The 10,862-nt window shown below is 41.1% G+C and overlaps 3 protein-coding genes across 8 annotated transcripts in view; 1 reads left to right on the top strand and 2 right to left on the bottom strand.

Moving 5' to 3' along the window:
• Positions 1-3,092, top strand: part of LOC104817348 (probable cyclic nucleotide-gated ion channel 3) — a 3,956-nt gene extending 864 nt beyond the window's left edge. The window contains exons 2-9 of one of the 2 annotated variants that reach the window (XM_010546510.2): positions 84-181; positions 257-797; positions 883-1,095; positions 1,182-1,477; positions 1,578-1,689; positions 1,765-2,001; positions 2,089-2,480; positions 2,581-3,092. In XM_010546510.2, coding sequence (XP_010544812.1) covers positions 102-181; positions 257-797; positions 883-1,095; positions 1,182-1,477; positions 1,578-1,689; positions 1,765-2,001; positions 2,089-2,480; positions 2,581-2,890 — 2,181 coding nt within the window. In that variant the 5' untranslated portion in view covers positions 84-101 and the 3' untranslated portion in view covers positions 2,891-3,092. The remainder of the gene's footprint in view (positions 1-83; positions 182-256; positions 798-882; positions 1,096-1,181; positions 1,478-1,577; positions 1,690-1,764; positions 2,002-2,088; positions 2,481-2,580) is intronic. The other variant, XM_010546511.2, reaches the window with a different exon arrangement.
• Positions 3,081-6,574, bottom strand: LOC104817347 (mitochondrial inner membrane protein OXA1-like). 2 transcript variants are annotated; one of them, XM_010546508.2, is made up of 10 exons: positions 6,434-6,573; positions 4,922-5,386; positions 4,748-4,838; positions 4,591-4,623; positions 4,342-4,391; positions 4,163-4,238; positions 3,963-4,094; positions 3,793-3,891; positions 3,637-3,691; positions 3,081-3,496 (listed from the first exon to the last, which is right to left on the bottom strand). In XM_010546508.2, the coding sequence occupies exons 2-10, from the start codon at positions 5,368-5,370 to the stop codon at positions 3,315-3,317; spliced, it is 1,167 nt and encodes a 388-aa protein (XP_010544810.1). In that variant the 5' UTR covers positions 5,371-5,386; positions 6,434-6,573; the 3' UTR covers positions 3,081-3,314. The 2 variants fall into 2 exon arrangements, with proteins under 2 accessions (XP_010544810.1, XP_010544811.1); XM_010546509.2 differs by having other exon boundaries at positions 3,083-3,451; positions 6,434-6,574.
• A 384-nt stretch (positions 6,575-6,958) lies between these two features.
• On the bottom strand, positions 6,959-10,862 carry LOC104817349 (mitochondrial inner membrane protein OXA1-like). Of its 4 annotated transcripts, none has more exons than XM_010546512.1 (10): positions 10,707-10,862; positions 9,623-10,084; positions 9,449-9,538; positions 9,289-9,321; positions 8,261-8,307; positions 8,077-8,149; positions 7,876-8,007; positions 7,698-7,805; positions 7,542-7,596; positions 6,959-7,401 (listed from the first exon to the last, which is right to left on the bottom strand). In XM_010546512.1, the coding sequence occupies exons 4-10, from the start codon at positions 9,295-9,297 to the stop codon at positions 7,172-7,174; spliced, it is 654 nt and encodes a 217-aa protein (XP_010544814.1). In that variant the 5' UTR covers positions 9,298-9,321; positions 9,449-9,538; positions 9,623-10,084; positions 10,707-10,862; the 3' UTR covers positions 6,959-7,171. The 4 variants fall into 4 exon arrangements, 2 of the variants coding, with proteins under 2 accessions (XP_010544814.1, XP_010544815.1); XM_010546513.1 differs by having other exon boundaries at positions 10,699-10,862; XR_002024416.1 differs by lacking the exons at positions 6,959-7,401; positions 7,542-7,596; positions 7,698-7,805; positions 7,876-8,007 and having other exon boundaries at positions 8,097-8,149; positions 8,261-9,321.

A 10,862-nucleotide genomic window follows, 5' to 3' on the forward strand; every position in this document is an offset into this window, starting at 1 on the left:
AATCAACAATCCAATGCTACAAAGCAGGAATTGATCACCACCTGGAACATTCCAAGACACTGATCAGATCATTTTTTTCGCAGGTTTGAGCCTCTCTGTAGATGATGATGCCGCCCTGTGGAAAAAACAGAGTACGAGAAGAAACTTATGACATGAAACACCATAGAAACAAATTCGTAAGGTTCGAAAAAAAAGTTATTCTCCTCAGCTTCATTTAGTTAAACGCTCACTTCTCTGTCCTAAGCCGTACGAGTAGTGATGTCTTCCGTTCCAGGTTGGATGAATTCCCGACCAAAACCAGGCCATCTCTAACAGCAGCTCTCAATAATGTTAGAAAGGGCCTCGAGAAGGGTTCTAAGAACATACGGGCATTCAAAACATCGTTCCGTTTTCACACCGGGAACGACCATTCCGCCAAGAAGGAGAGGGTCGGAACCAGGATGACAGTTCTGAATCCACGAGACTCGTTTCTTCAGAACTGGAATAAGGTTTTCCTGCTTCTGTGTGTCATCGCTCTGGCATTCGATCCATTGTTCTTCTATATTCCGGTTGTGGACCGGGACAACTTCTGTCTCAATCTGGACAAGAGGCTGCAGATAATAGCCTCTGTCCTCCGGACAGTGATCGACGCGTTTTACGTCATCCACATCGTGTTTCAGTTTAGAACTGGGTTTGTCCCTCCTTCTTCAAGAGTTTTCGGAAGAGGCGAGCTCATCGATGATCCAAAGGCCATAGCCAAAAGATACCTCTTCTCATACTTTGTGGTGGACATTCTTGCAATTCTGCCTCTTCCACAGGTATGTTTTTCTCTTACTCCTCGACATCATCTGATAGTTTTGGGAATCAACATAAGAAGAAAGCTCTGAAACTTGTTTCTTGCAGGTAGTGGTTCTGGCTATCATTCCAAAGATGAAACGGCCTGCCTCATTGGTGACGAAGGAGCTTCTGAAATGGGTAATATTTTGCCAATATGCACCGAGAATCACTCGTATCCTTCCCCTTTTCAAAGAGGTTACTAGAAATTCAGGTATGGTAACGGAGACAGCGTGGGCTGGAGCTGCTCTAAACCTCTTCCTCTACACACTGGCTAGTCATGTGAGTCTGTGCTCTCGATCACTGTCCCCTTATGTTGTGCCATTAACACGAAACAGATGACAGTTGAAAAAAAACTTGATGGACAGGTGTTTGGAGCCTTCTGGTACTTGATTTCGATAGAAAGGAAAGACAGATGTTGGCGTGAAGCTTGTGAGAAGATACCTGAATGCATTCACGCGAATCTGTACTGTGAAAAAAGTGGCGAAAACAACAGGCGATTTCTAAACTCGACTTGCCCATTAATCGACCCTGGTCAAATCACAGACCCGACCGTCTTCAACTTTGGGATATTCACCGATGCATTGCAGTCTGGGGTGGTGGAGACAATGGACTTCCCCAAGAAGTTCTTGTACTGCTTTTGGTGGGGCCTCCGAAATCTCAGGTCTGTATGACTGTCTCCTGTCCTGATCACGTAGCTGCAATATTCTTTGTAAAGGGTACTTAAGGGTAACTTAAAAGACATATCTTCTTCACATGTACAGTGCAGTTGGGCAAAACCTGAACACAAGCGATTTTGTTGGGGAGGTTATCTTTGCCATTATCATCTGCGTTTCTGGATTAGTCTTGTTCGCTCTGTTGATCGGCAATATGCAGGTAATGCTCCCTCCTCATCACACAGATCGATATTAGCGAGAACCTGCTTACGGAAATCACAATATATGATCACAGAAATATCTACAATCAACTACAGTAAGAGTAGAGGAAATGAGGGTGAGAAGGATGGATGCAGAACAATGGATGTCTCACCGTATGCTACCGGAAGAGATGAGGAAACGCATCAGAAGATATGAGCAGTACAGATGGCAAGAAACCCGAGGAGTCGAGGAAGAATCTCTCCTTCGCAGCCTTCCAAAAGATCTCAGACGGGACATTAAAAGCCATCTTTGCCTCAACTTACTAAAGAGTGTATGAATTGAAGAACTCACTCTGAATCTCTTCCACTTCTCACACGTACCAGATGTGACAAAATTCACCAACTGTTTGAATCTTCAGGTTCCTTGGTTCCAGGCCATGGATGAGAGGATACTAGACGCATTGTGTGACCGTTTGAAGACGAAGCTTTACACTGAGAACAGCTACATTACACGTGAGGGTGACCCAGTTGAGGATATGCTGTTCATAATGAGAGGCAATCTGATAAGTTCAACGACTAGTGGCGGAAGAACTGGTTTCTACAATGCGATTCCCCTCAAGGCCGGCGATTTCTGCGGAGATCTCTTTACATGGGCTCTGGATCCTCATTCTTCTTCTAACCTTCCCACCTCGACCACAACAGTACAGGCTATAACCGAAGTAGAAGGCTTTGTTCTGTCAGCCGATGATCTCAAGTTTGTTGCTACTCAGTACCGTCGCATCCATAGCAAACAACTTCGTCACATGTTCAGGCAAAGAAACGTCGAAATTAAAGCAATCCAGATATTTATACATTACAACTAAATGAAACTGCAAAAAAAAGATCCAAACTCAGGTTTTCTGTTCTTACAGGTATTATTCGGTGCAATGGCAGACATGGGCAGCATGTTTCATTCAAGTAGCATGGAAGAGACATTGTGGAAGGAAGCTTTCAAAGGCTTTACTCGCAGCAGAAGAGATCAAACTACAAAGCACTCTCCAGACTGATTCAGGAAACCCAAAACTCAAATTGGGCGCCACCATTTACGTTTCGAAGTTTGCTTCCAACGCCATACGAAATCTGCGAGCAAATTCAGCAAGCTTCTCCAGATATCCCAAGATGCTACCCCTCGTGCCTCAGAAACCAGCCGATCCTGAGTTTGAACCTGTGGATGAAACTTAGCATCCTCTCATTACCAGGTTTAAGTAAGAGATGCTGAAATGTGTATAATCATTTCTCTCCATTTTATCTGTATATATTGGGTTAAAGACATGCCTAGATGCACTCTAGGTTTTGAAGAACCGAGAGTGTCGATTTCAAGTAAACTTGGAAAGAAAGCTTTCCAATGCCTTAATAAAAACAACTCAGAGAATCGAGAATATCACTCCAGCCCTTAGTAAATTTCATTAGATAGGATACGTTGTTTTTCTCCAACAACATCAGAACAGTACTGTTCCATACACTACAAACCTGAAATATCAAGAAGAAAAAGACTAAACGGCTGGTTTATGGTTAAATTTGGAGGCTACTACAAAGAAGATTAAGTGAACCATCTTTTGTCAGCAAGACAATCTAAAACAGTTTCAGGCACAACTCTCTGAGTTTTTCACTTGTTGTCCTTCTTCTTTGTGGCGTACTGTTGTTCCTTGCGACTTTGGAGCCTCTGCAGAATCTTTAACAGGCCGGAGAGCATTGCTTTAGTGAAGGTATTGTATTTGGAAGCCAAGATTGATGAGTAGCAGTCTGGGAGACCAAGCAACTTCCTCGCATTAGGAGATCTTAATATCGCTGGAATTGATAATGAGGGAACAAAGGTGTATGAATATAAGAGACGAAACCACCACTTGTTCTCAAATGTTTAACAAAACAAGAAAGGAAGGAAGATGTGTATAAACATATCATTATGTTCGCAGAGAAAAACCACTTACCAAGACTTGCTCCATACAAAAATACTCTAGATGGGATCATGAAACAGTACAAGGCCTGCAAAAGTTACAACAGATTGAGATGCACAAGAATGATTGTGTTATCAAGCATGTTGGACCAAGAGATAGAAGCTCCAATTCTCCAAAATCAAGCTTTACCGATTCAAAACTGAATATAGCTTGAAATGCAACACTAGTAAAGATCACCCAAAGCAGTATCCTGGTTCCACCTACTGGATTATGCTGCCTACTGAGGGGCTATCAAAACGGAAAACACAAGTTAAAATGAATAAACGTTGCATTTGGCTTGCGTAATCATAAACACCTACTCTCCCTGTAAACCAGAAAGTGAGCCCCGTCACAACAGGCAAGATGTAAAATCTGTCAGGAGTTGTAAGATCAGTGAACCAGAGGATTCCACCACTTTGGAAGGACGGCATCTTCTGAGCCATGTTGTGTATCTGTACATAGTTTTTTGGGTTAATACAGATTGCCAAAAGATGCAAAGCAGTGAGTTTCGTATTTTTACCGCAAGGAAAGTGCTGACGTAGATGAACCCCTCCGCAAGACTTGCAATCAGTAGCGAAGATAGAAAAGGTTCAAACCTGAAGACCGCCAAAGATGCAAAAGAACAACTTAGCATACCCATTTGAGAGGCAGTCTTTCCATTCATGTAATACTTTTATCATACGGTCAAACAGAGCTCACTCTTCAAAAATTGCCTCCCATTCTTTTTCTCCAGTCACCAATCCATCTGTCTGGAAACGATTAGATAAGCATGGGATATATCACGTGATTCTCACAATTCGTGAAATATTCAAATATTTACGACCAAGATGTCAGCAAAGGTAGTATGAACCTTTGTGATTTTCTTTTCTGGAAAACTAAAAGTCTAAGGGGCCTGGAATGTGGATGTACATGCATGGAAGCTCAAATATGGTAGGAAGAATAACAAACCTCGGCCATTTTCCGCACACGTTGACATATATTCTGGATGAACAAGAAGAACGACTTATGAACAGGCAATTATTGCAAGACGCAAGTAAAGAAACTAAAATGCTGCAAAGGAATTTGATAATAATTGGCAGGTGAAGAAAAAAGCAAGGAAACTAACAACTATATGTGGAATGTTCTTCCAAAGTATTACACGGGTTGGGATATATAGTCCTCCAACAAGAAAAGTCGAGATAACTATCGATGCGCACCTACGCAACAGTGTAAATGTTTTAGAAGCCAACAATAAGTTTACATGAGCAAGAAGCAGGATGAACAAAAAATAAACCGATACCAATTGAAGCCGGTAAATGCATGAACACTATCAATAAAGTGCTGGATGGCAGCAACAGGAAGAGAAGAATCTGCAGCAGCGATTGCCACCTCTTTCACAGAGGAGACTTGAGGGATTACTGCTTCCAAAGATTCTTCTGGGACAAGTTCCTCAACAACTGTGGAAAGATAATCGATCTTGTCCGAACATTCTCCCGGTTTCGAAGACATGTGCCTACAGAGTAAGAAGCCAGATCCCAATGGTCGGGCAAAAGACATATGTTTCCTCTCTTCCAACAAAAGATCAAGCCTACGAGCTTGACTATGCATTCCACAAGCCAAAGGACTGGAATTCAGACAATAAGTTCTGGTATAATCATTGTTAACACGAAGAACTGGCCGTTCGGGCATCCAAAACTGTCTAGGCAAAAGATTTGTCCTCCTCCTCGAGATACTGTGCAAACAAGCCATTTCTAGTAGCGATTTCCTGGATGCAGAAATGACACTGAATTCAGATACCAAACAGTGGAAAATGACGAATCAACAATCCAATGCTACAAAGATCCAGAATTGTGTAGGGCACTGAAACATTTCGAGTTCGAGTTCCAGCTAGAGGCAAAGAAGTAGGGGTGGACGTTTCGGGATTCGGATCGGAATTTTAGCGGTTCAATTCGGAAACGGTTTATTTGGTATTCTAAAATTTGTATCAAATTAGTATAGTATATTATTCGGTTCGGTTCGGTTTTGGTCCTGGTATGGTTCGGTTTCGGTTTTTGTTAAAAAATTTAGATTTTCTTAAGAAAATTTCGGTTTTTTGGAAATTTTATAAAGTTTGATTCGGTTCGGTTCGGTTTCGGGAAATTTGGTTCTATAGAAATCATTCCGTTCGGGAATTTTGAATGGTATGGTTTGAAAAAAATAACGAAATTTTCGGTTTGATACGGTTCGGTTACTGAACCGAAACGCCAACCCCTACAAAGAAGTAAAGAAGCAATAACAATGGATGCATCGGAATTCGGAAAGGTAATGTAGAAACAAGAAAAACATAAAAAGCACAACAGAGTCTCTTCACCTTTGTGAATTTTCAGATCAAGCCGAGAAAAAGCGAGAAAATTGAAGAAGAGAAGATGGAAAATCTCCAGGTTTGTTATTCAGTCCGTTGCACTTTTTACGTTTCACGATCCTTAAATAAACGAGCATATGCATACGTGAAAAATACAAAACCATATGTGATGGTTGTACATCTGTAGAGAAACGCTATCAAGGAGTTGCGAATATTTGCACAGGAAACCAGACGAAAAACAAATATCTTCCAGAAGAGGGAAATAATATTTTCCCGAGAAATCCAGAGAAAGAAACAAGTTCCAGCTCAGATTTGGCCAAAGCAAATCAAATGGAAACCCTAAGCTGCTCTCCCCTTCGAGCACAAGACCTAGACGACAGTGCGAGTTGCAGAAAGTTTTCTGGGTTTCACCTACTTTTTCCCAGCAAACAAACAGGAAGCACAAAACGAATCGCAAAAAAAAAAACTCACCTCTTCAGCTGAGGATTAAGAAAAGCTTCACTGTCAAGAGAGATCGTGGAACAGAGAGCACAAAACAGAGTGTTGATGAATGATTCATAAGGACTGTGTTTTCACGTACGGTCCTTTCCGCCATCCCCATGGCGTGACACACCTCACGATTTAGGCAACCGTACAAATCGTTCGCCGAGGCCGCTCTATTGGGCCTATCATAATCTGATTCATTTGAGCCCATAACCCGAATACGACTAAGTGAATAACCGCAGAAACGGATCAGAAAATATAAATGTATTTATTTACAACGGGAGAGTGAAAGAGTTATAAATGTAAATCAAAATATCTTTAGGGGTGGATTAATGATTAGTTTCTTTTTATTCGGCTTTGTTTATTTAAATTATTTTCGGTTTAAAAATTTATAAACCAAAATTTGAATGACAGTATACAAAAATGTTTTAAAAAAACTCAATCTGGTTGTATATGATAGTAACAAAATTAAATAAACAATTTTGACTTAGATATAGTATGTAAACAATATCGTTGAATAAAACTATAAACCTGAAATATCAAGAAGAAAAAGACCAACAGGCTGATTTGACGGTTAAATTAGGAAGAGGAGCCGACCAAAAAGATGGAACTAGAAAAAAGGCTAAAAGGCTTATTTCATGGCTAAGAACAGAGGAGGAACCTACCAAGAAGATGAAGTGAAGACAGACTAAAACAGTTTCAGTTCAGGTACAACTCTCTGAGTTTTCACCTCTTCTTGTTCTTGCCCTTCTTCTTTGCGGCATTCCGGATTTTCTTGGGACTTTGGATCCTCTCCGCGTTCTTTAACAGCTCCTTCTTTGTGGCATTCGGGGCTTTACTGGCACTTTGGATCCTCTGGGATATCTCTAACACCTCGGAGAGCGTAACTCCATCAGGAGAACCGTCTGGGAGATTTCTAATCTTGAGCAACTTCCTCACCTTTGGTGATTTTGTCGCTGTATTTGACAATGAGGGAAACAAGGGGTATGAATTCAAGAGACGTATCCACCATTTCTTCTCACACACTTGACAAAACAAGAAATGAAAGGAGACGCATATGAAAGATATCATTAAGTTCGTAGGGAAATCCACTTACCCATATCTAATCCATACCCAATTATATTAGATGAGATCATGAAACAGAACACTGCCTGCAAAAGTTACAACAGATTGAGACGCACATGAATGGCTATGATATCAAGAATGCTGGACAAAGAAATAGAAGCTACGCTCCTCAAAACTCAAGCTTTACCGATTCAATACTGAATATAGCTTGAAATGCAACAGTAGTAAAGATCCAACAAAGAAGGCTAAAGGCTTCAAATCCTGGTTTCTGCTGCCTTTGGTAGGAGTCGTCGGACTATCAAAATGGAAAAGTCAAGTTAATTGAACATACACTGTATTTGGTTTGCAAAATCATAAACACCTACCATCGTTGTAAACCAGAAAGTGACTCCCAACACAGCAGGCAAGACGTAAAAGCTGTCTGGAGTTGTAAGATCAGTGAACCAGAGGATTCCACCGCTTTCGAAGGATGGCATCTTCTGAGCCATGTTCCGTATCTGTTCAGAGTTTTTTTGGGTTAGTACAGATGGCCAAAAGATTCAAAGCAGCGAGTTTCGTAATTTTACTGCAAGGAAAGTGCTGATGTAGATGAACCAGTCCGCAGCAGTTGCAATCAGTAGAGAAAGACCAGGTTTCAAGCTGCAGCAGTCCGCCGAAGAAGCAGAAAAAAAAAACAGATTACTATAGCAATTTGAGAGGCGGTCTTTTGTTCATGTAATGACTTTTATCATATGGTCAAAGAGAGCTCACTCGTCAAAGATCAATAGCCATTCTCTTTTAAACTTCACTAGATCTGTCTGCAAATAACCACTTGATTAGAAAAGCATGAGATATATCACGTGTTTTTCACCATTTTGAAATATTTACAGCCAATGGACCTTTTCGAATTTCTTTTCAGCAAAACTAGGAGACTAAGTGAAGGGCCGATTTGGCTCAGCGGTAAAACCATTTACACTGGGGTTTGAGGTCGTGGATTTGAATCCGTCAACAACAACAACAACAACATGGTCTTATTCCCAAGTTCATTTGGGGTCGGCCGCATGAATCCTTCTTCTCCACTCATTTCGATCTCGGGTTAACTCTTTCGGAATCTGCAACATTTTCAAATCGTTTTTAATGACCCGCTCCCAAGTAAGCCTAGGTCTTCCTCGTCCTTTCTTTCTCACCCCTATACCTATACTCTCCACTTTTCTAACCGGTGCATCAATCGGCCTACGTTGTACATGACCAAACCATCTTAAACGCCCTTCTCTTATCTTCTCTTCGATACCTATTACTCCTATTTTCTTTCTAATAATCTCATTTCTAATTTTATCCAATCTTGTGTGTCCGCAAATCCATCTCAACATCCTCATCTCGGCCACACTCATTGCAGACATATGTTGCCCTTTCGCCGCCCAACATTCACTACCATACAATAGTGCGGGTCTTATGGCGGTACGGTAGAATTTTCCTTTCAACCGTAGGGGAACCTTACGGTCACAAAGAACCCCCGTGGCTTGTCTCCATTTCATCCAACCCGCTTTTATTCTATGACTAACATCTTCGTCGCAACCTCCATCCTTTTGAAGGATTGACCCAAGATATTTAAAATGTGGATTTGAATCCGTCACTCTACATAAAATGTAGGGATAAAGCGGCCTATTATATTTCCTTCCCCAACACCCCACTAGATGGGGATACGAATTGGGTTGGTCCTTTCAAACTAGGAGTCGAAGTGGCCTGGAATGTGGATGTACATTCATGGAAGCTCAAAGATGGGAAGACGAATAACAAACCTGGATCATTTTCACTGCATGTTGAAAAGTATTCTGAAAAAGTAAGAAGAACGACTTGTGAACAGGCAATTATTGCAAGATGAATAAAAAGGAGCTAAAATGCTGCTGCAAAGGAATTCGATAACAATTGGCAGGTCAAGAAAAAGCATAAGAAACTAACAGCAAATCTGGACCGGCATTCAACCGTTTTACATGGGCTGGGATATATAATCCTCCAACAAGAAAAGTCGAGAGAACTATCGATAAACACCTACACAACAGCATAAATGTTTTAGAAGCCATAACAAAGTATATATAAGCAAGAAGCAAGATGAACAAAAAAATAAATTGATACCAATTGAAGCCGGTAAATGCATGAACACTATCAATAAAGTGCTGGATGGCAGCAACAGGAAGAGAAGAATCTGCAGCAGCGATTGCCACCTCTTTTACAGAGGAGACTTGAGAGATTACTGCTTCCAAAGATTCTTCTGGGACAAGTTCCTCAACAACTGTGGAATTCCAATCGATCTTGTTCGAACATTCTTCTGGTTTCGAAGACATGTGCCTACAGAGTAAGAAGCCAGATCCCAATGTTCGGGCAAAAGACATGTGTTTCCTCTCTTCCAACGAACAATCATGCCTACGAGCTTGACTATGCAGTCCACAAGTCAAAGGGCTGGAATTCAAATAATCAGTTCTGGTATCATCTTTGTTAACATGAAGAACTGGCCGTTCGAGCATCCAAAACTGTCTAGGCAAAAGATTTGTCCTCCTCGAGACAGCACGCAAACAAGCCATTTCTAGCAGGAATTTCCTGGAGGAAGTAACGGCTCTGAATTCAGTAACCAAACCGTTGAAACAAAATCCAAGACCAGAGTTCTATAGGACACTGAAACATTTTTGAAAAGCATTAAAGAAACATTCTTTGTGAATATTCAGATCAACCAGAGAAAAGGAGAGAAAATCGAAGCAGAGAAGATGGACATTATCCAGGTTTGTTATTCAGTCTGCTGTACTTTTTGCACGTTTCACTTTCTTCAGATGCATGAGCACGTGTATATGTGGAAATCCGAAATCATATATGATAATTGCAAAGTCTGTCACGATACGCTATCTAGTAGGCGCAAATCCGAATTCATATCAGATAGTTGCAAGTCTAATAAGAACGATGCTTAAAAGAGGAAACCAGATGCTAGAATCCGTAGAACAAATAATTTCCAGAAGGAGGGAATAATATTTTCCGGAGAAATTTAGAGAAAGAAACAAGTTTATGCGTCGGATTTGGCCAACAGAAATCAAATGGAAATCCTAAGCCGGTCTCATCTTCGAGAACAAGACCTAGACAACGGTAAGAGTTGCAGAAAGTTTCCTCGGTTTCACCACATTTGTCCCAGGAAGCATAAAACGAATGGCCGAAAAACACAGTACCTCCTTACCAGGGGATTAAGAAAAGCTCGATCTCCAGTACCGCTTCGATTTCGATTTCGATTTCGAGCGAGAGCGAGAGAGAGACTCTGGTAAAGCTCGATCACCAGTACAGCTTCAATTTCAAGAGAGAGATTCTGGAACTCAGTTTGAAAATCGGTGAAGGA

This window comes from Tarenaya hassleriana, unplaced genomic scaffold (genome assembly GCF_000463585.1).
Source record: "Tarenaya hassleriana unplaced genomic scaffold, ASM46358v1 Cleome27, whole genome shotgun sequence".
NCBI lineage: Eukaryota > Viridiplantae > Streptophyta > Magnoliopsida > Brassicales > Cleomaceae > Tarenaya > Tarenaya hassleriana.

Bases quoted from the DNA above. Each gene is read 5' to 3' on its own strand.
- LOC104817349 (XM_010546512.1), bottom strand. The intron at 8,150-8,260 runs GTGAGCTCTCTT...GGACTGCTGCAG, and splicing joins TGGCTATTGATCTTTGACGA to CTTGAAACCTGGTCTTTCTC. The intron at 7,806-7,875 runs GTAGGTGTTTAT...CCATTTTGATAG, and splicing joins CTTTCTGGTTTACAACGATG to TCCGACGACTCCTACCAAAG.
- LOC104817347 (XM_010546508.2), bottom strand. From the start codon at position 5,370: ATGGCTTGTTTGCACAGTATCTCGAGGAGGAGGACAAATCTTTTGCCT. The intron at 4,839-4,921 runs GTATCGGTTTAT...ACTGTTGCGTAG, and splicing joins GCATTTACCGGCTTCAATTG to GTGCGCATCGATAGTTATCT. The intron at 3,892-3,962 runs GTAGGTGTTTAT...CCGTTTTGATAG, and splicing joins CTTTCTGGTTTACAGGGAGA to CCCCTCAGTAGGCAGCATAA.